This window comes from Prionailurus bengalensis, chromosome E4 (assembly GCF_016509475.1).
Source record: "Prionailurus bengalensis isolate Pbe53 chromosome E4, Fcat_Pben_1.1_paternal_pri, whole genome shotgun sequence".
NCBI classification, from domain to species: domain Eukaryota; kingdom Metazoa; phylum Chordata; class Mammalia; order Carnivora; family Felidae; genus Prionailurus; species Prionailurus bengalensis.
In genome coordinates this window covers 11,478,580-11,505,118 of record NC_057360.1, presented here as the reverse complement: position 1 = coordinate 11,505,118, position 26,539 = coordinate 11,478,580, and the positions used below count along the sequence as shown (strand labels likewise).

At 52.8% G+C, this 26,539-nt stretch overlaps 2 protein-coding genes across 3 annotated transcripts in view; one reads left to right on the top strand and one right to left on the bottom strand.

Annotated features, from left to right (window-relative positions):
- NME7 (NME/NM23 family member 7) overlaps window positions 1–575 on the top strand; it is a 262,618-nt gene extending 262,043 nt beyond the window's left edge. For both annotated transcript variants that reach the window (XM_043568420.1, XM_043568422.1), the window contains one exon: window positions 293–575. In XM_043568420.1, coding sequence (XP_043424355.1) covers window positions 293–325 — 33 coding nt within the window. In that variant the 3' untranslated portion in view covers window positions 326–575. The remainder of the gene's footprint in view (window positions 1–292) is intronic.
- ATP1B1 (ATPase Na+/K+ transporting subunit beta 1) lies at window positions 390–24,686 on the bottom strand. Its single transcript, XM_043568423.1, has 6 exons — window positions 24,088–24,686; window positions 19,465–19,593; window positions 7,196–7,351; window positions 5,289–5,473; window positions 2,798–2,878; window positions 390–1,830 (listed from the first exon to the last, which is right to left on the bottom strand). The coding sequence occupies exons 1-6, from the start codon at window positions 24,182–24,184 to the stop codon at window positions 1,567–1,569; spliced, it is 912 nt and encodes a 303-aa protein (XP_043424358.1). The 5' UTR covers window positions 24,185–24,686; the 3' UTR covers window positions 390–1,566.
- Between the last annotated feature and the right edge of the window lie 1,853 nt (window positions 24,687–26,539).

Sequence of the window (26,539 nt, the reverse complement as noted above, 5' to 3'; positions counted from 1 at the left end):
TCAAGCCCAACCTCCGTTTTTCAACTGCACCGCAGACTCTTTTTTTAAACAGACAAACCTAGGGAGACACCGGCAGGAACCAAAAATTTGCATCTCCGAAACTAGGCGAAGTTAACACCGTAAGGTACCTCTGAGCGTCCAGCTCTGAACTAAGAGCTGGAGTCTCGGCCTCCGATGAGCCTGTCGCTCTGGGGAGGGGCGTGCTCTCGTCCGCTCTGGCCTCCGGCCGGCCACGCGGGGGCAGAATTCCCGTGCGAACTAACGAACGCGTTCACGTGTCTTTGTCTTTCAGGTTCAGTACTTCTTCAGGATCCTGGATAACTAGCAGTAGAGGAAGCAAAGAAGTCACAGGCTGGGGCAGTCAGACAAGACCGAATCAGGCACAGGAGGAACGTGTTCATTCTTTTATTGTCCATTGTTTTAACCTGACTGAATACAAGATCAACACTGTACTCCTGGCGATTATTATAGATGTTTGAACATGGATTTTGCACTGTAGACAACATTTAACACCGGTCTATGGGGTACTGCATTGCTTTTTATAAAGTCCAAAATAAAGATTTATTTTCAAACAAGTGACTTTGGTTTATTTCATACATTACACTTTTTCTTGCAGAAAAAAATAAAATTGTACAACTGCATAAATATAAAATTCTTCCACCATGAAAATGGTTAAAACATTCATAAAGACACAGCACCAGCGTGTGATGCCTCCAGAGAAAGGAAAAAAGGAAAGAGAAAATGTCCAAAGCGAATGAATGAGTCCTGTCACTTTGCCAAAGCGACAGGCGATCCAGGTCTCATACGCGGCTTCAGAACACACTGGAGGACAAGGGGAGAACGGCAAGACGGCATTCGGGACAAAGCACGACACAACCCATCACCGTTTCGTGTTTTCTGTAGCGTCACTTAAAATTTCAAGGGCAGTTCCCCCACGACAGCCCCCCCCCCCACCCCCAGCCCCAGGAAAACAGAAACAGAACACAAAGAAAGAAAAAGACCCGACACCACAGGGAGAGAGACTATGTATGGAGTGTGTTAAAAATGCTCACCGATGGGCCGCTGCCTCCGAAAGAGCCAAACCCCAAAGAACAAAGAAAAAAAAAGTACCATGCCAGTTTTATTCCCGTTGAGTATTTACACCGTGGACGGCAAACCTCGCTCACAGAAAGTAGAAAACAGATACGAGAAAACATGGCTTGAAAAACGACCAGGTGCACCTATGGTACCGTACACGAAATCAAACACACGAGGCGGCAATACTTAGGGGGCCAGAAACACTGCTTACTACGGGTCAGTAATGGAATCATAATTTACAGTAAAAATGGGCACGTCCCAAGGCTCAATTTTTATTCTCCTTTTGTCATTTACAGTAGAATAAATATTTTGTTGCTATTGCTACACTTTAAATTTACATTCTAACCTATTAAATGCAGAAAGCTAGTGTAAAGCAGAGAGATTAAGTGTAGGTCCCATACGTATGACAGTTTATTCAAGACTAGTAGGTGTTTGTTTTTGTATCTTTAACTGTTTTAAATGGCTAGTGGGAAGGATCTGTGCTCGCGATCAGCTCTTAACTTCAATCTTTACATCAAAGCGTCCCTGGAAACGGTCCTTCTCGCTGTACCCGATGTTCTCACCGAACGCCTTGCACTCGATGCGGATCTCAGTGTCCATGGTCAGGTTGGTGAACTGCACGGCCAGCAGCGGCTGCAGGTACTTGGGCTGCAGCAGCTTGCCGTAGTAGGGGTAGTACTGCAGGGGGAAGCCGGCGTAGCCGCCCAGGCCGAAGTACTCCACGTTCCCGACTCTGTCCTTGTCTTCGTCTCGCTGCAAACCAGAGGGGCACAGGTCGTAACGGCTCGCGGCCCGGGCCGCCGGTCGCGGCCGCGACGCGGGATCCCACGGAGCGGCGCGCCAACTGCCGCCCCGGGGCCACTCGCCGTCCCGAAGCGCCTGCCCCAGCCTCCCCGGGAGGCGGGGGAACCTCAGCCACCGAGGACGCGGCCGCCTCGCGGAGGCCGCGCGCACGGCCTGCTCCCTGGCAGCCGCCGGAGCGGTCGCAAAAAAAAGGTCGCAAATTCTCGCGGCGCAAGGGAGGGAACCGCGGCACAGGCCAACCGAGCAGGTCTCCAGAACCCGCACCCCGAGAAAGGGACCTGCCACCGAGAGTCAGAAAGCCACCGGTGGTCGCCCAGTGGATGGCGCTTCAGGGGTCTCCTCCCCGAGGGGCTCGGTAACCGCCTCCCACTCTCTTGGCGTCCATCTGCTTTCTCGGTGTGGCCATAAAATGGGGCTGTTCCCAGACACCCCCCTTCCTCAGTCTGCCCTCTCTGTAAGCGATCCATCCGGCAGGAGCCTATTTTCAGGTCTAAAGGGAGCACGCGCTGTTACAGCTTTCGTTGTTTTTTTCCAGAAAAGCCCAAAACACATTTTTTTAATGGGAAACCGTCCGAAACGAAACGAAACAAAAAGCCGGCCTCGAACGTGCCACACGCCACGGGGGCCAGAGAGGCCCCGTGTGGGCTGGTTCACCTCTCGGTCCCGTAGACCAAGATTCCGGCTGATTCGACCCCGGTAATTCGGTTTCTTGTTCTCGTGGAGAAACCCACGTACGGTCGAAGTCTTGTTACCGCTTTCTCTCAGACATTCTACCCCGCGCCGCTATGGCTCGATCGAGGCCCATGCCCGGAAGCGACAGGCCTCGCTTCCCCCGTCCAAGCTGCACCTCTAACGGACGACGGTCCCACCCGGTCTCCCCTCCCACCCCCGCTCTGGTAACTAGGCGCCCCCTTACCTTGCCGGTGCACTGGACGGGCAGGACGTAGGGATTATACTTCATCACTGGGTACGCCTCCGACGACTCATTCTTGGGAGGCTAAAAATACAAACCCACGCCGGTCAACGAGTCTGTGAATCGGTTCCCACGACTTCTGAAAAACCCAAGGGGGCCTGGAGCACAAACGGGCACCCACGGGGCACGAAGAGTCAACTCCGGTAACAAAGCGCAAAACACAAGTCCGTGCCCGCGTTCCGCGACGCCACAGCGAGGCTGCGACGCGGCCCGGCGCCACGCGGAACTCCCAGCGTAACCCAGGGTGACGAGCGTTCCTCAAGGACGCTGGAAAATAAAGGCCAACCCGGCACTAATATTCCTCATTAAGAAGGTCGTAATAATTGGACGGAAAGGTTGGTTGACGTTTGTTTTGATGAAACTTGGGCTTTCCTCCTACCCCGTGAATAAATCACGCCACCCGGTTCCCTCAAGCAGGTGTTTTTTTTGGTTTTTTTTTTCGGTTTTTGTTTTTCCCCTTGACTCTCCGGGAGACGCGCTGCCATTTAAGGAGCATTTCCAACTCTTTCTGTCAAGTCCTGTATGAAAACGGGTAAAGGCAGCTGGGCCCCGCGTGAAGGGTCTTGTGAAGGCGCGAACCCCCTGAAGGGGCCCAGAGTACACTCTGAACATCCCTGCCGTGAGGAACCGTCTAGAGCGCTCCCTCCTACAGCCCCGGCCCCAAGCCACCTCAGGAGAGGCGTGATGAGCATCGTTCCCCGAAGACAGCCACCCGCTTGCTCCACCAGGTCAGGACGGGAGTCTCGACAGGAGACGTAACACAAACACAGCCTGACCGAAGACAAAAGGGGCAATTCTGCGAATCACTAGAGAACTACTGTTTTTGCTGCTCTTTGTTGTAGAACACGAGAAACCGACCATCTAGATCGGACTCCCTCGGACCTTTGGGCCAGCACCACCACGACCGTTAAAGACAGGAAGAGAAAACGCTCGTTGATAAAGAAGGTGCCAGAACGTATCCCTCTGAGGGCGAGGCAACAGGCACCTCGAGGACACCCTGGGGTACCGCACCCTCTGACAAGAAGAATTCCTAACGACAAAAAGGGGTGATGAATTAGAGGGTGGCAGCGGGTGGAGACCAGAGACAAACAGGACAGGACAGAAAGAGGCGTCTTCCCCTCGGGCCACCGCACCAATCCCGTTCGTGGCGGAACAGCCGGTTGGGCTAGGCGAAGAGCTCCCTGGCGGACGCACCCCAGCCGGAAGTGTGACGGGACGCTTCTCACCATCTCTCCTCCATCACATCCTAACTCCAGTACAAAGAAGACTGAAGTTCCGTCGGGAGCGAGGTGCGCCAGCTTCCGTGGCGGCAAGGCCGTCGCGTCGGCCAGCCGGGCAACCGTCCATCCCACACACCCTCCGGAAGCGGTAAAGGAGTTTGAGGCGCCCCACTCGGTTCAGTTAGAACTTCTCATCTCGGCCTCGGTTTTCTTTTTGTAAATACGACTCGGGAGCAGCAAGCATCGTGGCCACAAAGTAATGGCATAGAACAGAAAGCAAACGAACGAGAGAGCCAGGGTCCGGAAATGAAGTCAGGTTTGCTCATGTCACTCAGCACCCCGCAGTCAATTCCTATCAGAATTAAAAACTCGGGGCGCCTGGGGGGGCTCAGTCGGTTAAGCACCCGACTCCTGGTCTCGGCTCAGGTCACGATCTCACGGTTTGGGAGTTTGAGCCCCACATCAGGCTCCAGGCTGCCAGCGTGGAGCCTGCTTGGCTCTCTCTCCCTCGCTCTCTGCCCCTCCGCCCGCTCGCGTTCTGTCTCAAAAATAAGTAAACTTAAAACCAAATTTTTCTTAAATATTAACAATTGAGAACCCTGCATGGAAGGGCAGTGCCATCCCGAGGGAGGATGCGGGAGAGCTACGGGAAGCAGCCTCACCGAAGGGAAGAGCGCAGCTCTATTCCCCCTGACCTGAAGGACAGAGTGAAAGAACCAGTTTTAGAAGAGCAGAGATAACACCAATACACTTTCCCTTCTTTTAAAGAGTCAACTATCGCCCCACCTAACGGCGAACGATGGCAAGGTGCCATTTTTCAGTGGCCTCAAGTCCCGTTTACCCACTCGAAGCTGCAACAGTATCCAAGGCCAACACCACGGTTATCAGAGTTCAGCCTGAATGGTGTCCAGCTTCTGGTTTTGCAGGGAAATCTCATTCAGTACCCACCCCCCCCAAAAAAAGAAATAAAAAGGATGGAAGGAAGGAAGGAAGGAAGGGAAAGAGAGAGAGAGAAAAAGAGAGAAAGAGAGAAAGAGAGAAAGAGAGAAAGAGAGAAAGAGAGAAAGAGAAAGAGAAAGAGAAAGAGAAAGAGAAAAGAAAAGAAAAGTCACCACTGAGGAGACTAGCCCTTCTTTCTATGCTCTCCTCACGCCTATTAGATGCTCTGCCCAAATGAAAACGGCTCAAGTTCTATGACTTCAAACATTACTTGCCTTAGGTTTGAAGCCCAGAACTCGGTTGAGCTTTATGAGGACACACGGTTTGCCCTCTTTGTAGCCGTAAGTCTCATCGTTTATTCCGGAGCAATTTCCCAACCACTCGAGCTTGAACCTGCACACTTTCCGCTCTCCCCGTTCGTTGTTGAATTCTCCCCGTTCCTTGATTTCGCTGGGCACATCTGAAAACGCAAACACCGTGCTTACAACATACGAACAACTCCCTCGGCGCCCCCGAGAAAGGAAGCGGAGAGGGTCCCTCCTGGTCACCAAGACCCATCAAGACCGGGCCGGTCTGCATTTAGTGCTCGGCCTGAATGAAGGCGCGGATTCCCAGCAGACCACCTCTGGTCTCACGGACACGGGAAACGTCTTTTACCCAAAGTAATTGCTGGTAAATGCCCCCGCGTCACGGCTTCACGGGGCTTTGATGTGATGTGTGGTCCGTGGCCATGTGTCTCTTCCTTTAAATAACGGGTGACTCAGCTAGTGAGGAGACTGAAAGGAAACCCGATCACCCGTCAGCCTCACTGACACAGGTCAACATCACTGAGCTCATGAACAGGGACATTACAATTAGAGCACAAATGAAAAGGAGCATCAGTAATTTTCAGAACTGGGAGGCTTCTGGTCACAGCTGCCCGGCCACGGCTAAGCCGCTGTCCGTGCCCCTAATTAGCAGGTTAAACGGTAAGGAAAGAATTCTTTTCTTCCTTTTCGCCACTGTTCAAGGTTTAAAGACACATTTTTTTTTTTTTTTTCAATGTTTGCTTGTTCAAGCTGGGACTTCTTCCTGGCGTTTGTTCAGCTGAGAAATTGTAATGCAGTATTTTTTATTCACAGCCCGTAACAAAGCCAGAGAGAGAGCGCACGAAATAGAGGATTCAGAGTTAGTACAAAAGCATCCTACGGGAAACCGATGCAAACGCCAAAATTTGTATGTATTTCTAAGGTCACAAGTTAACTCTTTTCCCTTCAAACAGTCAAGTGCCTCAACTCAGTCCGCCTCCAGTGAAGTGATTCACCCTAATGATCTTTCATACAGGCCTTTGAACATACAGGCCTTTATGAGTTACCGCAAAGTGAGACGAAAACCCCCTTTCGGTCCTAAGGAAAAAGGTAGTGAAAATATTTCTTTTAAATTACTCTCTTCCGGATGGCTTAACGTGACAGTTCGCCCCCTAAGGAGCTGGTGTTGGCAGGACAGGAAGGACAGGCACCACCTCGTAACTCAGACGGACATCCCGTCTAAGTGGGTACGAAAACACGGCTGGATAATGCACACGCCAGGCGGTGTATTCCGGCCAGTGGCTTAATGAAACCAAGAGCCACCCTTCGCCATTCATCGGTCATTTCCTCATCCAAATGCTCGGCTACCGGAGACGTACTGCACCAGCCACCCCCAGCAGGGTCTAGGAAGGCCTCTACCCGGGCCAGACATCATCCTCTATCCGTATCAGTGTAGTTACGGCCAATTATGTCAAAGAGCCATCGCAAGAGAAGGCCCTGGGGGCCGAGGCAGAAATCTGAAATATAAACAATCGTGCCTCTCGAAATCAATGGGTGTAAGAGAACCGTAACTGTAATTGTGGTCTGTGAGTCGGAGGGGTGCCTGGGGTGTTTTCAAAATAAGATGCTTTTCAAATGCTGATAATCGTAATACTTGAAGCTACATTGTTTCTCCATTGCATCCAAGCCTAAACCATAAAGTCTTCTCGCTTTAAAACAAACAAACAAAAAAAAAAACAAAGAAAGAAAAAAAAAAAGAAAACAGTGTCCTCTCAATATGGCCGGGGTTCCATCACTGAATGACTTCAAGAGTCGATCTTGCGATTGTTAGATAACAAATAGAAATGGGAAGTAAGAATGAACCAACCCCAAACGTCCAAGATGAGGCTACTTACTGCCACAATCTTCAAAAATCATTTCATCCTTCTGGGCTGAATCTTTGTACTTCTCCAGGAACCTAACTATGTTGAGCACATATGCCTCATAGCTCTTGGGGTCGTTCGGGCGAAAGGAAATTTCAGTCTTTTGGATCTGAGGAATCTGTGTTAATCCTAGACCAGGTAGAAAAACACAGAAAACTGTTAGTAAGAAGGCAGTCAGCCAAGATAACCCAAAGCAGGTTCACAACGTGCGAACCATCCTTCACTCATCGCACCTGCTAAAAAGAACAGGTTAAATTCTTGCCTCTCTTGTAAAATCACTTCTGTGGCGCTTAGATTAAGTACCTGAGTACCAGTGACGGCGTCTTGCTATCCTAGATCATTTTACTTCCTCGGCAACACTCCCTCATAGGCATTATCTCCATTTTATGAATGAAAACACTTACTGCACGGAAAGGCTAAGCGCCTGGCCCAAGGTCACAGAGAGGAGGTGGAACCAGGATTTCGATGTGTGTATGCAGCACTCCAGAATCCTTATGTGGCCAACAGTCCCACATGCTCGTGGTCAACAAGACACATACCCAGCTCAAGCAGGAAGCTCGTTTCCCTGACCGCGAGCAAGCCTTTGAGCACAGAGGTCTTTGACTCCTTCTTGTAAGGAACAGATGACCACCCCAAACTCTACAAGACTCCAGACTACTCAACGGAGTATTTCTGTGCATCTTTTAACCCAAACTGGACCAACTTGGCATTTACGTGCAGTTGCCATCCTTGCTTTCCCTTCCAAAAGCAAGTGGGTATTCTGAGCAAGTCAAGGGCCAGTGGTAAAAATTCGAAGTATAATTACCCTCCCTGGATTTTCACTCTTTTAACCATTTATTTAAAAACTTTTTTTAAATGTTTATTTTTGAGAGAGAGAGAGAGAGCGCGCGCGCGAACGGGAGGGGCAGAGAGAGGAGACACAGAATCCGAAGCAGGCTCCAGGCTCTGAGCTGTCAGCACAGAGCCCTTTGTGGGGCTCGAACTCACAGACCGTGAGATCATGACCTGAACCGAAGTCGGACGCTTAACCGACTGAGCCACCCAGGTGCCCCTTAACCAACCTTTTAGTCTTTAATTTTCAAAAGCCTCTGCCATCACAAGACTTCCTAGATAGGTATTTGAATAATACTACACAGCACTATAGACAGGGGCGATGGGTGGTGACTCAATCCACTGCCTTTTTTTTTTTTTTAAAGTTTATTTTGAGGGAGAGAAGAAGAGAGAATCTGAAGCAGGCTCTGCACTGTCAGCAAGGAGCCCGATGCAAGGGTCGAAGCCACGATCATGACCTGAGTCGGAATCCAAAGTCAGACACTCAACTGACTGAGCCACCTGGGCGCCCTTCAATCCACTGCTTTCTAGCACAATCGCATCACCAGATAAAATGCAAGATGCCTGGTTAAATTTGAATTTCAGATAAACCATCAACTGACTTTTATAGAAGTATGTCCCACGGGGCACCAGGGTGGCTCGGTCAGCTAAGGGACGGGCTCTTAATGTCAGCTCAGTTCATCATCTCCAGTTCGTGGGACTGAGCCCTTTTTTGTCAGTGAGGAGGCTGCTTGGGACTCTCCCTCTCCCAGCCCCTCCCCCACTCACATGTGTGCACATACATGCGCGTGAGCTCTCCCTCTCTCAAAACGAACGTTAAAAAAAAAAGTTATGTCCCATGTAATATTTAGGACACACTTCTATAAAAATCGACTCGTGGTTTACCTGATGACCAAATTTAATTGGGTGTCCCGTATTTTGTTTGCTAAACCTGACAATCCTATTCTAATCCTGGCTCCAGACCCCAGACCCACCCTCTTTGTGTTGGGCACAACACCCCCAACGTGCCACCTCACGTCACCCCGGGGGCTGGCCAAACCTGCAGCCCCGCAGGCTCCACGCCAGACCTGCCAAGTCACAACCTCTGCGCGAACGAGCCTGAAGGATCCTTAAGCCTCTTGGTTTGAGAACCGTGGCTCTGGGGAGTTAGAACCGGAGAGTGGTGATCGTGACGCAGGCACGACGAAGATGAGAGAACAGGAACTATTTAGCAGCACCATCTGCCAGGCGGGAGGACAGGCAGGGGCTGGGCTCGACGGCTGCTATTGTTTCTAGTGACTAAGGGTGGCTCTGAGCTTCAGAAATGCTTAAATACCGGGGGAGGCGCAGCTCGGGGCAAGTTCTTCCATGCCTGCACTTCCCTAGAAGAATGGGAAAACTATGGATGAAGACGGGAAACGTGTGGGGCTGCCCGAGACCAATGACTTGATAAGTGACACGAGCAATCAGCTCAGAGAGGACAACGCGGGACCTGAAGAATCCAGGGGGGTGGAGAGCTGACAACAGCGACGGAGAAGAGTCCAAGGAAAAGTATCGGGATTTGCTCACCCAACAGCCATCAGTTAAAAGTAAACAGCGAATGCTCCAATTGAAAATATATTTTTTTAGGTTCTTGCAAACCCCAGAAAAATGTTTGCATGACTAGCGCGATTTAAATCCACCTTTTCCTACATTAAGCTGTGACCCCATCTGTAGCACAAAGAGACAATATGATAAAAAGTGGCAGAAGGGGCGCCCGGGTGGCTCAGCCGGTTGAGCGTCCGACTTCGGCTCAGGTCACGATCTCACGGCTCGTGAGTTCGAGCCCCGAGTCAGGCTCTGTGCTGACAGCTCGGAGCCTGGAGCCTGCTTCGGATTCTGTGTCTCCCTCTCTCTCTGCCCCTCTCCCTGCTCATGCTCTGTCTCAAAAATAAATAAACATTAAAAAAATGGTTTTTAAATGGCACATACCTGCAAAAATTAAAATAAAATAAAATAAAATAAAATAAAATAAAATAAAATAAAATAAAATGTGAGTGGAAGCTTCCGCTGGGATCTCATGCCTGAGAGAGTATGGTCAGTAGGACGGACGCCCCACTAAAATGCGCAAGGCCGGGGAGGGGGAGCATTCCTGGTTGGACTTAGAAACCGGACCTTTCGATGGAGGGGACTAGCCTGGACTCATAGAAGTGCAGGGTTAGGCCCAAGGCCAGAGGTTCACCAGAACCCCGGAGGACAGGGTGTTTTCCTGGAATAACCCCGCAGTCGGCAGAGAATGCGGCCTGCTGGGCACCGACCCCTTGAGGCCCCGGGACAGCCCGGCAGCCAGAAGACAGAGGCACAAGCCTTCCCCTCTGTCCCGCGTCCCACAGGTCTGCTGACATCCACGTCAGGGGCAGCGTGTGACGGGGGCGGGAGTGCGAGCAGAAACCAACATCTGCACGTGCAGGGTACACGGCGTTTCCAGGCTTGGGGAGAAGGCAGGAGACGGGGCAGAGAGAAGGGCGAAGAGGAGATCAGTTATCAGAAAGAAGGCAGGCTCCCCCCTAACCTTCGGGAAGGTGGTGGTGGGGAAGGGGCCGCCGGCTGAGCGATAAGGGACAACGGTGCCGGCCGCGGTCCCTCGGCAGAGCGGCTGACGAGGCAAAACTCAAAATGCTGACAGGTGGTCAGTGAGCCCGGCAGAGATCTGGAGAGTCTCACTCGGGGGCTTTAAAGGAGGAAGGTGAACCTCGAAGGGCACACTGACAGTACACGGCAAGACTTAATCACGAGGGGCGTCCAGCGCCGGCTGTCCCGTCCCCTTCTGCGGCCCCCCTTCCCGGGGCCAGTCACAGGGCAAGGTGCCATCTCTGGGACTGGGTGACATGCTCCTCGGATCTCCCAGAGGCAGAAGGACCGCGGGGACAGACGGCAGCTTTACGCAGAGCGCTTCTCACGCCCTCGTGCTGCCAAGTCCAAGGTCTCCGCCATTCGAAGAGGCCGGGTGATGCGCGTGAGACCCCAAAGCATCAGCCGTCCTGACTCAGTGCTCCGGGATCTTACGAGCAAATGGGCACAGCTAGTAAGTGCATCTTTCAGGAGCCTGGGACCGATGGCCAAGGCGAAGTTCACGCTCAGCCAGAGACAAACACCAGTGATTCCCATCAGCAAGCACCTCTGTGGTTAAGCGTCGAATTTGCGGCAACGGCGGACATTATTACTGCACACCCAGGGGCATCGCGGGCCCAGCAAAGCTGTACGCACCTGGCCTCGTGTGTCTCTAGACAGGGCCAAGGAGAAATCGTGAATATCACGTAACGGAATCCTACCAACTTCCTCCCAAGAGCTCGAACCCTTCGGTAAAGTGTGGCTCACATCTAAGCCCCACGGAGCCTGTGCGTTAGTTACCGTGTGAGAGACACCGCTCGAAAACGCGTGAAAAATCGGCGACTGTGAGGCCGAGAAACCAAGAGGTAAAATAGTTAAGCACAGGGTCTTACAATCCTGTGACGTGCCCAGCTGGATCAGACCTTGAGCCAAAGTCACTGCGCCCTGTCCTTTCCACGTGAAGGGATACCACAGCCTTGGGGGAGAGGGAGGCCAGCAGTGACAGACCGACCCCAGGCAGCTCAGCCATGCCTTCCTGTCTTTTGTAGGCTAAAGTCTCCCTTTGGAGTTTCCGAAGGATCTCGAAGGTGTAACCACCCTAAGTTTTAAGATACCCAACTTCTGATCTAAAGGTCGCTTCCAGAAAAGAAGCATCCGTGATTTGGATCAGGCGAGGAGTTCCTCTCTCTAACCCCTCGTCTGTGGAGCACATACAGTCAAGTGGGGGCACGATCAAGTGTCTGCTCTCACACCCCCCGCCCCACCTCCGAGGCTGGGCAAGGTCTCACTCCATCCCCCACCAGCTCTGCGCCTCCCCTTTTCTTCATCCAGAGCTTTCTGGCCTGAGAAGTTCTTTTCCTGGAATCTCTCGGACATCAATCCCCTCGCCTATTCTGTTCTGGGTGATCTTAATTAGGAGAGGTCTCTGATGGGATCTTCTCCAAACCATCAGGAAAATTCCGCTATTCAAAAGTAATTTCTCTACAGCGATTAGATCCATACAAGAGACAAATGAAAAGACCCTTGACCTGGTATCGAAACCCTTTAAATCCTTCACTTTACATTATCAGACTCATGGGAAAAAAAAAGAAAGAAATGCGATCGAATTTGGCAACTTCGTTATTTGGAGTCCAAAGATTTCGCGGACACCCTCCAAGGGCCACGTGAATCCCACCTTGCCAAACGGTATCCTCATTAGTTGTGTTCACACTAGACTGGATACTTTACTCCACGCTGGCCACTCCTTCAGGTTGTTAGAACTTTAGACAAGGATGAGCTTTGTTTCCAGTGGTAACTCCCAGAGGCCAAAGATAGCAGAACACCCAATCACTGGCTTGTGGTCTCAAATGATATTCCAGGAAACAGATACAACCTTTTGCCTCGCCAGTGTTCTGAACTTGAATTGACATTGACCATGCTGAGTTTTATACGGCTTTGCCCTGATGGGGCCGTTTGCCTTAAACTACATTTTGCTTATTATGTGACAAAGCCACCTAGAAGGACTGAAAAGAATAACTTGCCTACGTGAAATTTTCATATTTGGTTTTTTAATGAGCACGTTAACTTTACATAAGAGTTGGGAGTTAAAACAACAACTACTCTTTGGCTTTGCAGTTGCTTTCCGGAGCTACACTTGCCTTTCGTTGGTTCCCCATCTCTTGAGCAACAAATCGGGAGAACATTCAGTTTTTGGCTTTAGTAGGTGTTCATAGCCGGAGGTGGGGGGGGGGGGGGGGGGGACTAGCAAGTCAAAGAAACGAGAAGAGAAAGGCTTTCCAGTAAGAATTATTTTTGTTTCCAAGTAGGTTTATAATGTAGCAAGTTTATGAATTCCTCAATCTAACTTGTGAGTTTGAAGCATTTAAACTAGAATATGGCCATTGTAGCCTTGTGAACCATTATTCCAGTGAATCCGGAAGCACAGCTGCCTGGACCAGTCATTTAATACACCCCACAGTCACCAGACCGAGAACTCTAAATAGGCATCATTTTCCACAGAAACCTCCAGGAGGGCACCCATGGTGACTAATGAGGGCACACAAGGCAAAGAAACACAAATGTAGCCGTGCACACGGTTTGTGCATACCATTTATCTCCTGCACATTCCAAGCTGATGAGTGATTTGGAATTTTAAAAAACTGGGGGTACGATGTTGTACAGAATCTGGACATGTATCCATACGCACACATGCACACACACCATCTTCCCCCTTCAACATTTGATTTTTTTTTTTTTTTTTTTTTTTAATGTCTGCAAGGTAAGTATCGATTTACCTAACAAAATTCAGGGAGGGCACAGGAAAAAAGGTGCCTCTGTGCTTTCTGGAAACTAGCAGCCTTGGCCTCGCCTTCTGCCTTCTACGTAGGCTCAGCTTTTGACTACGACCTGGGGTCAGCCACAGTCACATCAACACCCTCCCAGAGGCCAGAGAATTTGCTCCCTTTGAAAAGTCTTTTAAAGAAGAATTGTTGGATTTTCTCCAGAGCCCGCCTGGATGTCCAGCAACGCCTGGCGTGAGGAAAGCTCTCCTCCCGTCTAAGCTAAATGCCACACGCTTTGGTGGAAGGCCCTCCTGCACTTCTGGAATCACCCTTTATCATCAGACTCTTACCTACGGTCCTATGTTCACTTTCAGGTGAACAGAGAGAGCATTATTTAGTTCAGGGGACCTTGGAAGCACGACTAATTTCATAGGGACCTGTCTTTGATATTTTATAGCTCATAATTGTGCTTGTTCCTAATAAAAGATACCACCTTTTATAATGGGAAAATATACACAGACAAAACGTAAACAAATAGCCAAACCCTACTATTTTCCATTAAGCTTTTCTGTTGAAGACCGAGCTGAAGAACAAGCGTATGTAGCAGATTTGACTCGTCTAGATACGAAACGTAACGTTCGCCAAGTGGCCAATGACCTGAAGTAAGAGATCCAACGTATCTGATGATGTCCATTCATGCATGCACGTGGGAAAGGACACGCTTTGCCGATCGGAAGCCCGTAGATGACAGACATCCCTACGCTCGCCTTCGTCTCCCCAACTTCTCTCGCGGCCTGTGTGGGATGGGCCCTGGGGTCGCGAGATTACTAGAATAAACGCCCTGAGCAGCCCAGCCCATCCGATGTCACCGCAGGCACCGTGAGGCTGGTGCCCCTTCCGCAACAGGGTGCGCCCGGCACAAAAGCTCTACATGAAATGGCACGGATTCAGCATTTTTCCCCCGTTATCCCCCCACGGAATTTGTTGCCTGGTCCTGTTTGTCAGAGGTCTCCGCTCTGCTCACTTGTCTAAAATGGGCACCCAGAGTGAGGCTCATCTTTCTGTGGCTCCAAGAACATTTTTAAGTTAATCGTCAGGCGTCCTGTGTACCCAAGAGCTCACTTATTAGTTGTATCTTGGCCTTTAGAAACGAAGAAGGGCACAGGCAGGCGGGCTGCTGAGGCCAAACAGTGAGGCAGGGACACTCTGAAGAACGAGAGTCTGGAGTTTGCCGCCCTAAACCCAAACTGTGCCCAAACTAGGGGTCCGGTCAGTAGCTTCTGGAAATCTCAACTGCCACCAATGCCAGCTCATCAAGAGCCCCAAACTCTGGGGGCAAGTTGGCAGGATCCCTCTGAGGGAGGGAGGAGAGAAGGAGGGAGAACGTGAGAGGCGGCCAGGCCGGGGGAGCCTCGTACATTTATCGTGTCGGCTCCCAGATTACAACTCAAGAGGATCTGATGGAAACAGCAACAGACAGACAGACACACAGACTTTAAAGCCACTCTATTGGCACTTTGAAACAGCAATTCACCCAAAGTATAAGGAAGCCACGTGTTTCCAATTCTCCCCCTTGAAATTCGGAGTTTGAGAAAAATAAGCAGACTTGATGTCATGATTCCTCAAGAATTCTGCTTCATGGGGCGCCTGGGTGGCTCAGTCGGTTGAGCGTCCGACTTCGCTCAGGTCACGATCTCACGGTCCGTGAGTTCGAGCCCCGCATCAGGCTCTGTGCTGACAGCTCAGAGCCTGGAGCCTGCTTCAGATTCTGTGTCTCCCTCTCTCTCTGGCCCTCCCCCCGTTCATGCTCCGTCTCTCTCTGTCTCAAAAATAAATAAATGTTGGGGCGCCTGGGTGGCGCAGTCGGTTAAGCGTCCGACTTCAGCCAGGTCACGATCTCGCGGTCCGGGAGTTCGAGCCCCGCGTCGGGCTCTGGGCTGATGGCTCAGAGCCTGGAGCCTGTTTCCGATTCTGTGCCTCCCTCTCTCTCTGCCCCTCCCCCGTTCATGCTCTGTCTCTCTCTGTCCCAAAAATAAATAAACGTTGAAAAAAAAAATTAAAAAAAAAAAAAAAGTTAAAAAAAAAAAAAAAAAGAATTCTGCTTCATTATGCTGCGATCTGCACTACAGCGCCCTGTTCCCTCTCACGGTCCAAACGAAATCACAACTGCAGGGGGTGCCAGTGTGGCCTGGGCTGCACCCCCCCCCCCCCCGCTCTCTCCCACCCATTCTGGGTACCGTGGCACCTGTTAATAGTTCTTTCGGCATCCCCTATCTCCACTTCAAAACAAAAAGAAAAGCCGTCCCCACGAGCTGGAGAGGAAGAACAGGAACACACACCTGCTTACCAGGAAGCAGGGCGGCTGGGAATCTCCCCAGACCGTGACCTGCACTTCATTCCCCTGTGACTCCGGGAGCGGAGCTGGGGGAGGGGCGGGGCGGGCGGGTGGAGGAGGGGACTCTTCCAGGATAGCGCCCCCCGGCAGGCAGCAAGGGGCGTGGGGGTCACGTGGGGGACCACATGGGGGACCGGGGTTGGGAGCGTGGGCAGGTGCAGGCCCCGTCCTCTCCAGGTCTGGCAGGGAACACAGTGAGGGGATGCCACCAGCCACCGGCGGGGACTTCCCGAGAGGGTCTCCCAGGGAGAAAAGCATGGCAGGGCCGACCCGGCCAGCGTGGGTATTTTGAAGGGAGCGGCTGGAGTACAGAACAAATACAAGGTCACTTCGATTTACTTAAAAAAACCTTTCAGCAGGTTTCCTAATCCAATTTCTCCCAAACGCTTTTCGTGGAGAGCCAAGATGCTGTTCACTTCGTGAAACCAGTGTGGACAAAGCATCCCTGAGGGGTCACCCAGAGCTCAGTCTAGAAATACGGAACTCAGTACCTGAAAGGAAACCGCCGCCTCCAGTGCAAGAACAGAAGTGGCTGCTAATAACTACCCTTTGTTTCATGCCACGAGGCTGGCCACTAGAAGGTCCCATTCACTTTACACACACTTATTAAATCCTCACACAGGAGTCCCATTTTACAGATGAGACAACTGAGGCTCAGTGAGATGAAGTAGGGCACGGAATGGTGGGGACTGTGTCCACCTTCAAAGTTCCTGCTTTTCCTTCTCAGGTCAGCTTGACAGTGGAAACCTGTGCCGTGGCTTATGAACTTGAGGCTGCTCTCGTATTTAGGTCAAGCGATGTCAAATGGCCAATAATCGACCATTTCTGACTCACAGAACAATTCGGTGTATTTCAACCTCGTATGGCAGCTGAAGCTCTCCCTGTGTGTCCTCCAGGCTGTGGGGCGACCCGTTCCATTATCCCAGAGCAACACGACGACTCTGTAAGGAGGGTCCCAGGCACGAAGGGCCACCATCGCTCAGGCCCAGAAATAGCACGCTATCCTTTTTTCTCCTTAAATTTCACCTCCATTCTGTACCTTGGTCCCCCCTCTGAGACTTTCACGTTCGGCCTATCAGCTTAGCCAACATTACAGTCAAACCCAAATGTCCCGCACGATCGCCACCCTTTCATCACCCTTTCATCGGGCCAGGACCGCACGTGTTACTTAGACGAGATCTAGTTACAAGGTAGCGAGGCGTGCTCACGCTCAAGAGTGAGTCAGGCCGGCTCTGTGCTCCTGCCTCCGACACAGCTAATAATAGCATCGATAAGTCCGTAAACTTTTAAGTGATGTACCAAGTCTTTCCCACTCACTAGCTTCGTTTGACTTAAGCATGCGGGGTTCGTGAAATCTACAACTTTCACGATAACGGAAGCTTGGAGCTACCAACACTGAAGCCGAAAGATCGCCGGGGCATTCTTCCGCAGCGTGTTCGGTCTGCAGACCGAAGGAACAGCCTGTCAGAAACAAATTCTTGAGCTCCGCTCCGACAGATGCCAGGGGGAGGGTCCCGTTGGGGTCCCCTCGGAGCACGCACGACGGTCCCGGGATGCACTTCTCACCACCAAGGGCTCTGCCCACCTGGCCTCCCTGCTCCAAGGCCACTATCATTTTCGAACGAGCATCATGTCCCTCGGGAAGGTGAGGGTAAAAGCGGCTGGGCCTAGACACTCCTGGCAAAGTGGTGGATGAGGAAAAAAAGAAATTACGAAGATAAAGGGCCCCGGCAGCAGGTCAGGGAAGAAGGGGAGCCGAGGAAGCACTTTTCCTATGACTCGGGCCAAAGAACGGGAACGCATATTTCCACAATGAGACACCAGCAGTGCTCTGGAGAAGCGACGGCCTGTCAGGTCAGCCCGACTGCTGAGGACACTAAATATAGGGACGAAGAACGTGCCTTTTAGGAAGGGGCTGGAGGAGGGGGAGGGAGGTGGGGAAAGAGAGCAAGGACCGAGCACCTCACCAGATCTGCGAGGCAAGGTCACTGGCAGGTCCCCGCTTAAAAGGTCTGGCACTTTGAGCCTTTTCTTTTTGAAAGTGAAATCACCCTTTCTGCACAGAACGTGAAGAAAAGGTTTACTTTTATTAGGAGGCTGACTCCCCACGGTTTATACAGACAAGGAGCGTTTTTTTTTTTTAAGGCTAGGAAATTAAATGCTTGGCTTTGGAGTCAACCTGCAGCTTTCAGTTGGAGAACAATTATAAAGTAGCATCGTAATCAAAGAACCACTTTCCAAGGGCTTACAAAAATAAAAGAAAAGTAAGGGTCTGCACAAATTTATATGACGCTTGCTAATGCTACCATAAAAATCCCACCAGGAGGGGACATGCCATGCCTTCCTGTCCCAAAAGCCGGCATACAACCTGTAAAGATCCTACATTTCTCTGCACACACCAGCGCTTCTGCTTCAGCCTTTCCACTCACCTACCGATTTTGGGAAACAGTTGCTGGAAATTGTGGATTTTCAAGCAGGTTAAAGTTGTTTTATATCACTTACACGATTGGTTTTTTTCCTCCTGCTTCCAAAATCCCCTAGATCTAGATTTATCTGGCCATGTCTACGGTTTTCTAATAGTGGACGACTATTTGACTTGGTGCTGGCCACCTCCGTGTTCTGGAGATCTTCCTTGGAGTCCTTCACACCCCAAGAAGGAGATGGGCACAAGAAGTTTGCAACAAACTTCCCACACTTGACCACGGCTGCTCAGGGCCATGAAGACGGCCTCCAGACTGTCACCTAATGCAGCTGTTACTAAACACTTGCCAGGGAAAATGGAGAGGGGACACGTCATCGCCACCCCCCCCCCCCCCCAGTGGCAGCCTCAAGGTCACTTATAACGCAAGAACCCGGAAACTGCGCAACATTTCCTGTCTCTGGGTCCTCCCGACAATGAATTTGAGAAGAGCCAGTGAGCACGGTCGGGTTTGTGGTCGCCCTCCTGTCTGGTCTTCCTGCCAGCATCAGGCATACGGGCAGTAGGTCTCCCCAGGGCGTGGTGACGGCTGTGCACAGCTCCCAGGTCACAGCTAAAGGAGACAGTGAAACTGCAAAGTGGGTCTAGACAGCCAAGCAGTAAGACTCCTACTGAACAAGCAGGTACAAACACGGAGAAGTGAGAGGAGGGTGTGTTGTCGTTCAAGGTCAAGCTAAGTCAACAGCAGGTGGGAGAATGGACTCCTGAAGCCATGGCTCCTGTCCCTCTGGGTAACTGGCCACTTCCGAGCTTCGCATCATCCCTAAAACTAACTTCGTCTTGCTAAACAGGAACTGATTTTTTTTTTTTTAAAGGATTTATCGGAGTCGCAGTCCCCTCAAGAAAGTGAAAAATGCGCCTGAGCCTGAAGGGCCCTGTAGTGACCCCACTAACTGACCTGCTGGGCAGTGGGGGAGGTCGCGGCCTCATCGGGAGTCCCGCAGCTGGGGAGGGTGCAGGCTTGGGGGCGGGCGGGGGGAGGCTCTTCACCCCTCACTGCAGAGCTGGGAAGACGCGGGGGAGCCCCGGAGCTGTGTCTGCAATGCGGGCAGGAGGCCTGGCCACAACACTGAGCAGTTCTGCGTTTTCCTATCAAACCAGGCTCGGTCTACCAGCGCCTTAACAGACAATTTTCAGAAAAATGTTTTCTTGCGTGAAAATGTGGCACCCGTCTTTCCCGTGGAAGAGCTGAACGTATTCGCGTTACCTGGGGGGGCCACCCGGTCCTGGTATGTGGGCTGGAACTCGCTGATGGTAAGCAGCATCACTTGGATGGTTCCGATGAAGATGCCAGCCAGGCAGCCATAAAAGATCACGTAGAACAGAAGGATCTTAACTGCAAGGAGGACAGACAGAAACAGAAGGCTGTGAGACAGTCACACCCGCAGAACGAAAGGCTAACCTCGGAGATGAAGGGACTTCCTTCCTGCCTTCCCCTCCAGCCTGTCTTTGGAGTTTCCTTTTCTGACACTGATCCAGAGAGTGGACCATACTACCCCCCCCCCAACCATGGTGGGGTAAAAACAGAGACAGGCAGCCCTCCGTTACAGTGTGTGTGTGTGTGTGTGTGTGTGTGTGTGTTGGGGGTAGGTAAGGGTAAGAGGAATGTTCTGCTAGAACTAAGATTATTTACAGGAAATAATCTTTCTGCCTCAATAAAAAACTGTTCATGAAGATCACCAATAAAATCTAGGGCCATGTCTGTGTGCTTATGCAATGCATCTCAAATATGACACTATACTCCCTTAGAGACGTAGGTTTTCTTTCCTCGCTTATCCCTTGACATTTTGAAACTACAATGCAGGCTCTGCGGCTTCTCCAAACATTCGAACGCCTGCAAGTTTTTCTGCTGGGAAGGGGCAACGAATGCCGAGAAACCGCATGAAGCTCTTCTGCGCTTTTCTGTCTCCCCACCTCTTGATGCGTATGACGGACTAAACACACTGTGTTTTCCTTCAGGGGCGCCAAACAAGGAGGAGGGGGAAAAAAAGGAAAAACCCTGTAGTAAAAACGGCAAGCATATTTTTATTCCATATTCTGCCTGGACCCGGAATACTGACTGGCTCGACGAGCTGCATTTTCTTTTTCCCACAGCTAGCAGGACAGCAGGACACGGGCTGAGCTGGCTGCAAAAGCAAAAACACAAGAAGCAAAACAGCACGAAGCCCACAGACGGGAACGAGGCTATCAGTTACTGGTTTACGAGGATTATCTCCCCGATTAGCCACATAGTAACAGGCTGTACTAGGCATCGCCCAGCAGCCCCGAGCCGGCCAACGACTCGCCTTGAACGCAGGAATGGGAGCAGGCGAACCGGAAGGTTACGGAGTCTGAAACAGGACTGCGCGAAGGAGCCTCGGGTTACTTCTCAAAACCTCCAGATCTCAGGCGGTGAATGCTGGGGTCCTCGGGCAAAAGTCCAGAACAAAACAGAACAAAAGCCTCGTAGAAAAGAAGAGGCGGAGGGACGGAGGGAAAGAGTGGGCACACTGTCACAGGAGGTAGCCGCGTTGCCCTTGACCTGCATTTCAAAGCCCAGCCTTCCAACCAGCAAGTACATGGTTCGGGAAAATCATGCTGGAGCGTTAGTAAAACAATCCAAGCCAAACGCACCTAAGACCAAGGTGTTTAATCGTTACCCTTTTTCTCCTCTATCAGGAAAAAAAAAAAAAAGAAGGAAAAAAGAAGGAAAAAAGGGAAAAAGGCCAGGCCACAAGCACAAGGTAAGAAAAGCGGAAAGACTATATGATCCGGAGCCACAGCTGCCCGGCTCAATCACTGCCTCCCGGCAGGACAAGGGTTAAGTGCTGCATTCTGTATCCAAGCAGCAGTAGGCAAATGGTAAGGCTGTGACGTCAAGAGATCTGGAAAATTTTCCAGCGAACGCGCTCCTAAGAGGTGCGAGAGCTGGTATCACAGGGTCAGCAAGGAGCTGTTGCAGCCGCCTTTTCTGTGGCCCCCCCCCACCTCGCCTCGGTGCTCTTAGCTTAACTCCACTTAGCTCTCCCAACAACTGGAGCCATTTTTAATGTTCATTCCTCGGACTCCACACACCTAACTCTAATGACTTCCTTAAGAAGGTACCTCAATTGTGGCTGCAGCTGAAAATACAAACAGAGCCCCGGGAAAATTAGCCCTTTTGCAGGCACGCTGACGAAGCTGACGAAGATCCAGCCTTTCCCTTCTTTTCCACAGCATACCCTGAGAGAAGCGAGGGATTTTTCTCTTTTGCTCCAAGATGTCACAGCCCCAGTTACGGCTGTGAACCAAGGTCACCTGGTTAGAGGAACGTGAACGTCTGGGGGGGCCTATGCGGGGGGGGGCTCACCAGCACGCAGGTGACCAGGGGCTGCTCGAAAAGAAAAGCTAGACAGATTGTACCAACTGGCCAGGGTGACACAGAAGGTAAGTTTTACAGGCATTTTCCCCTCTTAAGCAATGTGTCTTTAAAAAAAAAAAAAAAATACAAGTCACGCAGAGATTTCCCAGTTAGAAAAAGAATGAGTACCCTTCAAAGGGTCACGGGCAAAAGGAGACTGGCATCTGGGCCCAGCGGTAAACACAATAAAAACCTACCAATGCCTGCATTAACTTAATGAAAAGGTGGAAACCGCAGGTGATTTGCATGCTGCCACTTCTCCAGCAGGTGACAGGCAAGGCTCCTGCGTCCATCTTGGTGAAAATCTACCTATAAGCAAAGCCGAGCCAAGGGCGCCCTGCCCTCGTCCCAAGGGCATCCATGTTGGGCCCAGTGCTGGAAAGGTAGCATTTTGTCCACAGGGGACAGCGACTGCCACCACTGTCGCTGCTACGAGAGGGTCTGTCGTGTCTTACGTTGCCAAAGAAGAGACAAGCGGGTGCAAAACCCAAACTGAATTTTTAGCCCGGCACCTGTACCTTGGAAAACAGAAGCTAAGATGAGACGGGCAGAGACAGGAATCCCGGCGCCTGCATTCATAAATCAGTGTCTTGGCCCCTTGCTGGACGTGGGGTCGAGACGCCAAAATTAATACACACACGCGTGTGCACCCATTTTCTCTCACACATGGGAGGTGCTGCCCCATTAAATGTCAGCTTAAAGAACAAGTCTGCCCATCCTGCCTTACCTTCTAAAGCAAATATTATTCTGGAACTGGAATGAGGAAAGAAATCTATTTTACAAGAGGGGCAAACAAATTTCACAATATGCCCGGAGTCCCAGGCAGCCCCTGACCCACGACAAGGCTGGGGTCCACCTGCCAGGGCTGGAGCCACCAGTGCGGCGGGGAGAAGGGGGCCCCATTCCGCAGTGCACCCCCGAGGCCTCGCTCAAGTGAGGAACGGCTAGATCGCCCTGGCAGGGAGCTGGTCACCCCCCACACACCCCGAGTTCTTCAGGTTTTCCCTTCCATGTTGAGAAAACAGTGAGCTATCTTTGTGCCAGAGAAACCATGGCAATAATCCCACTGAAGAACACAGCCTCCTCCAAGATAAAATAAAATAAAAAACACAAGCTAAAGGCCCTCACTTTAAAGACCTACGTCTACCATGACTCAGAATACCTATGCTGCTTCCTTGTAATACCTTGGAATGCGGTTTCACCTTGACTAACCTTGAAGTGTGATGCATTATTAACCCTTTGCTTTTCAGCCAAGAGAGACCCACGACAGGCTGCGTTTTTTTTTTTTCTTCTTTGCAAAAATCATACATCTAGCTTCTTCCAATTCAAAATGTCAGCCAAGCACGGTTTCCCTGACTCATTCTCCTGTGATGGCCACAGATCCTCCCAATCAGGAACACCGCATCAGCCCCTAGCCAGCGCACCCTCAGTGGCTGCAGCTGTGGTGGTGGTGGTGGTGATGATGATGATCCTCCAGAAGGAGGGGGCAGTGATGCAGGAGGGGGGGGGGGGGAGTTCCCTTCTTCTCTCCCTTCTGCAGTCACGACTCTTCTGCATTTGCCTACAACTCTGCCCTTCAAAATGACCTTTAAAAAAAAAATGTCACCCTTCCGGTGGAGGGAGGCGGAAAACAAGGTATCTAATTTTCAACGAGGGGCAAAAAAAAAAAAAAAAGAAAGAAAAAAAAGTCCATCCAGTCAAGCAACAGGCTGCCCCAAATCTTGTAAGGTGGGCTGAATTTGCCTCTCTCTATGCCGTTTATTTCTTACACTAACCTTTCACGGTGATCAACCCAACCTACTGATTCCGCATCTGTGTGTGCAGACATTGAAAACATCCAGACTTGTTTCGGGGCTTCCTGGGCCACTTCTGGGCTGTAATGACTCCAGGGGAGGTCACTGGGGTAAAGTCTGGGCACAGCCAAGAAATACTGCAATGTGGATGGGTTCTGCGCCCCCCGCCCCACCCCCGCCGCGCCTTTTGAGGTACATATTTAGACTAGAAAACTGCTATAACACACAAGCTCGCCTGCATCCGATCCGGTTACCATCGTGAGGTTCTCTCGCCGCCTCAAATCTCAATTTTTAGGACTTGGGACATTGACTACGGGGACAGCCAAACCTAGTCTCCCAGGGCCTGACCATTCCCAGGAGGGAAGGGCTCGCGCGAAGCTCGGACAGATTGCAAATTACCCAGAAAAGACCGGGGCAATCCGTAGAACCTTCTGCCCCGCGCGCTCCCGCCCCCACCCCCGCGCCCATCCTGGGGGGCCCCGCATTCCGCACCGGATGACAAGCCCAGGCCCGCGCGCCCGGAGCGGCGCCCGCCGCCGACCCCGCTCCACCCTGGGCGGCGCGAGACCTGAGAAAGGTCCGCAGAGCCTGCGCAGGGATGCGCCGCCCGGGCCGGGGAAGGCACCGTGGCGGGGAGAGCCGCGGACGCCGTACTTACACCAGCTGCCGCCGGTCCTGCCCAGAAACTCCTTCTTCTCCGAGTTCCAGATGAATTTCTTCCAGCTGCCCTCCTCCTTGGCTTTTCCGCGGGCCATGGTGGCGGGTCAGCGGCTGCCGCGGGGGCTGAGGGTGGGTGAGTGCGGCGCGCGCCCCGGCGTCCTCCCCGGCTGCTGGTCGGCGGCCCCGGCCCGGCTCTCCGCAAGCTGCACCCGCCGCTGCCGCTGCGGCTCTCCGAGTGCCAGACGCGCGCCGGAGGGGCAGAGGCAGGAGCGGGAGGAGGGGGAGGCGGCGGCGGGGGCGGAGGGAGGGGCCGCGCAGGCTGGGCGGCTCCGAGCCCCGCACCTATTGGTGGGCGCACGGCCGCTCGCGGGCTCTCTTTGGTCCGCCACGCGCTCCTCTTGCCCTTGGGGGTTCGGGGGCTCAGCGAAGCCGCAGCTGCCGCTCCCGCTGCCACTGGGGCCGCGCGCGTGCTCGGCCCCCCGCCTCCGGTGACCTCTGCAGAGACAGGCAGTGGGGGCAGGAGACAGTCAGAGGGAAGGACGGACAAACGGACCGCGGCGCGGCCTCCGCGCGCCCGCCACGAGCCGAGAAATTGGCTCAGGGCGCGAGCCCTACCTTTACTATATACCGCGCCGGGGCGGCCCGGGGCCCCGCCCACTAGCGGCCCGGCTGGCCAATCGCGGGCGCGGAGGAGGCGGAGCCTAGGGCCCGAAGGGGCGGGCGCGGGGACGGCACAAAGGAGCCGCGGCCGCGAACGGGGAGGGCTGGGGCCCTGGGGCGCGAGGGGCGGAGGGAAAAAGACGCGCGCGCAGGCGGCCTTGCGCAGCCCCCTCCTCGCTCGCGGTGGGACGCACGCCCTCCTCTGCCATAGTGAGGCGCGGGGCACCTGCGTCGCCCGGCGGCCCGCAGACGCCCGGGGACCCCGGTCCAAGCTGTCCTGATCGAGTCCCTCCCGCCCGCCTGCTCGCTGTCGCACGCTCCCGGTCTCCCTCCGCTGCTGGTCCACCCCTCGTAGGCCCTGGAGGAGTGGGGGAAGGTCACTTGGGGACGCCCGAGAGTCGGGGACTCTGCCTGGCTCCTCCCCGCCTCTCCGCTCCGGCACCTGGCGCCCCCTGCGCGCTCCTTCCCACTGCGGTTGCAGTTTCGGCCGGTCCCTCTCCTTGCAGCGCCAGCCCGGCCCGCGAGCCCTGGCTCCTGACTGCCTGCTGCGCTTCTTGTGGGCGGCCTGAGCCGCCTCAAGCAGGACACTTGCCAGACCCACCCGGGGCGGCAGTCCGCATCCGCGGGGTGGAAGGGGCAGGAGGCCGACCGCTCGCCCCCAGTTCGTCCTCCCTCGGAATCCCGTCGCACTTCGCGGCGGCCTCACACCAGCCTAGCCCCGGGAGACGGTTATTTGCACATGACCCGACCATTGAGGACTCTCTTCCGTGCCCAGCAGGTGGCTGGGAGTCTCACGGGCGTGCTTTCGTGCCCCCTGGGGCGTCCTGACCACTCTCTCGTGCTGTAAAATCCCTGAGGCCAGAAGGAATTAGGAAGACGCAGCGCGAAGGGCAGGACGTTGAGGGGGCAGTCCGTCTTCCAATCCCTTAGTCCCTGCAGCTGAAAAGCCAAGCTGCTCGGTTTCATCTCTCTCTGAACCCTTGAGCAGCTTTTTACCCGTCCCTCTCAAGGCAGTGACACAGCAGAAATCGGCAGGGGTGCCTCCGCAGTGTCTGCGGAGAAGCCCCATCCCCAGAGAGCAACGAAACCCATCCTGGACAGGATGGGACAGCCCTGCGTCACCCCGTACAGGGACACTTGTCAGGGCCACCTTTCTGTCTCCAAGGTCAACCTTGCAGGTCTAAGGACAAGCTTGAGCTGCTACGGAATGAGCTCTCTCCCACGGATCCTTCTTAAGGCCCACCTACAAGATCTGCCAAACCCTGAAAATCCCTGAAATTCTGAAGAGAAGCAGCCACCTAGCCCCCCAGCCCCAGAGGGACTGCTACATTCAGGGCTCTGTCAAGGGCAACTGTGAGAACAGAGAACAGCTCCATGAGAGAGGAAGCCACCCACCCCCCTGCTTTGCCCCTGCAGCGTTTACATTGGAAAAGCCCCAGGTCGGTGGGAGAACTGCGCAAGAGGCTACACCTGCAGATGCGATGTCCCTGGTCCCTGTCCCAGTAGAGGTTGCCTCGTGGAGGAGTTTCCAGCAGGACAGATCCCCGGGAAGGGCATTTGTTTATGGAGTGTTGGCTGCACATAAGAGGGAGGAAAGCCTGTGGGCAGAATCTGCAGAAGGGAATGAGTGAGGGGAGAGGTGGCATGGGAAGGGACGAAGGGGTTAAGGGAGGGCGTGCTGCCCTTGTGCATACTCCTGCCTCTCACCCTGCCCATCCTCCACCACGGGTTCCCCTCCCCACTCCCTAGCTCTTCCTCTCTCTTCTCCAGTAGAAGCATTTGGTAAAACA

Bases quoted from the DNA above. Each gene is read 5' to 3' on its own strand.
- ATP1B1 (XM_043568423.1), bottom strand. From the start codon at position 24,184: ATGGCCCGCGGAAAAGCCAAGGAGGAGGGCAGCTGGAAGAAATTCATC. The intron at 7,352-19,464 runs GTAACGCGAATA...TACCTGGTCTAG, and splicing joins GGACCGGGTGGCCCCCCCAG to GATTAACACAGATTCCTCAG. The intron at 1,831-2,797 runs GTAAGGGGGCGC...TCTGGTTTGCAG, and splicing joins CCGTCCAGTGCACCGGCAAG to CGAGACGAAGACAAGGACAG.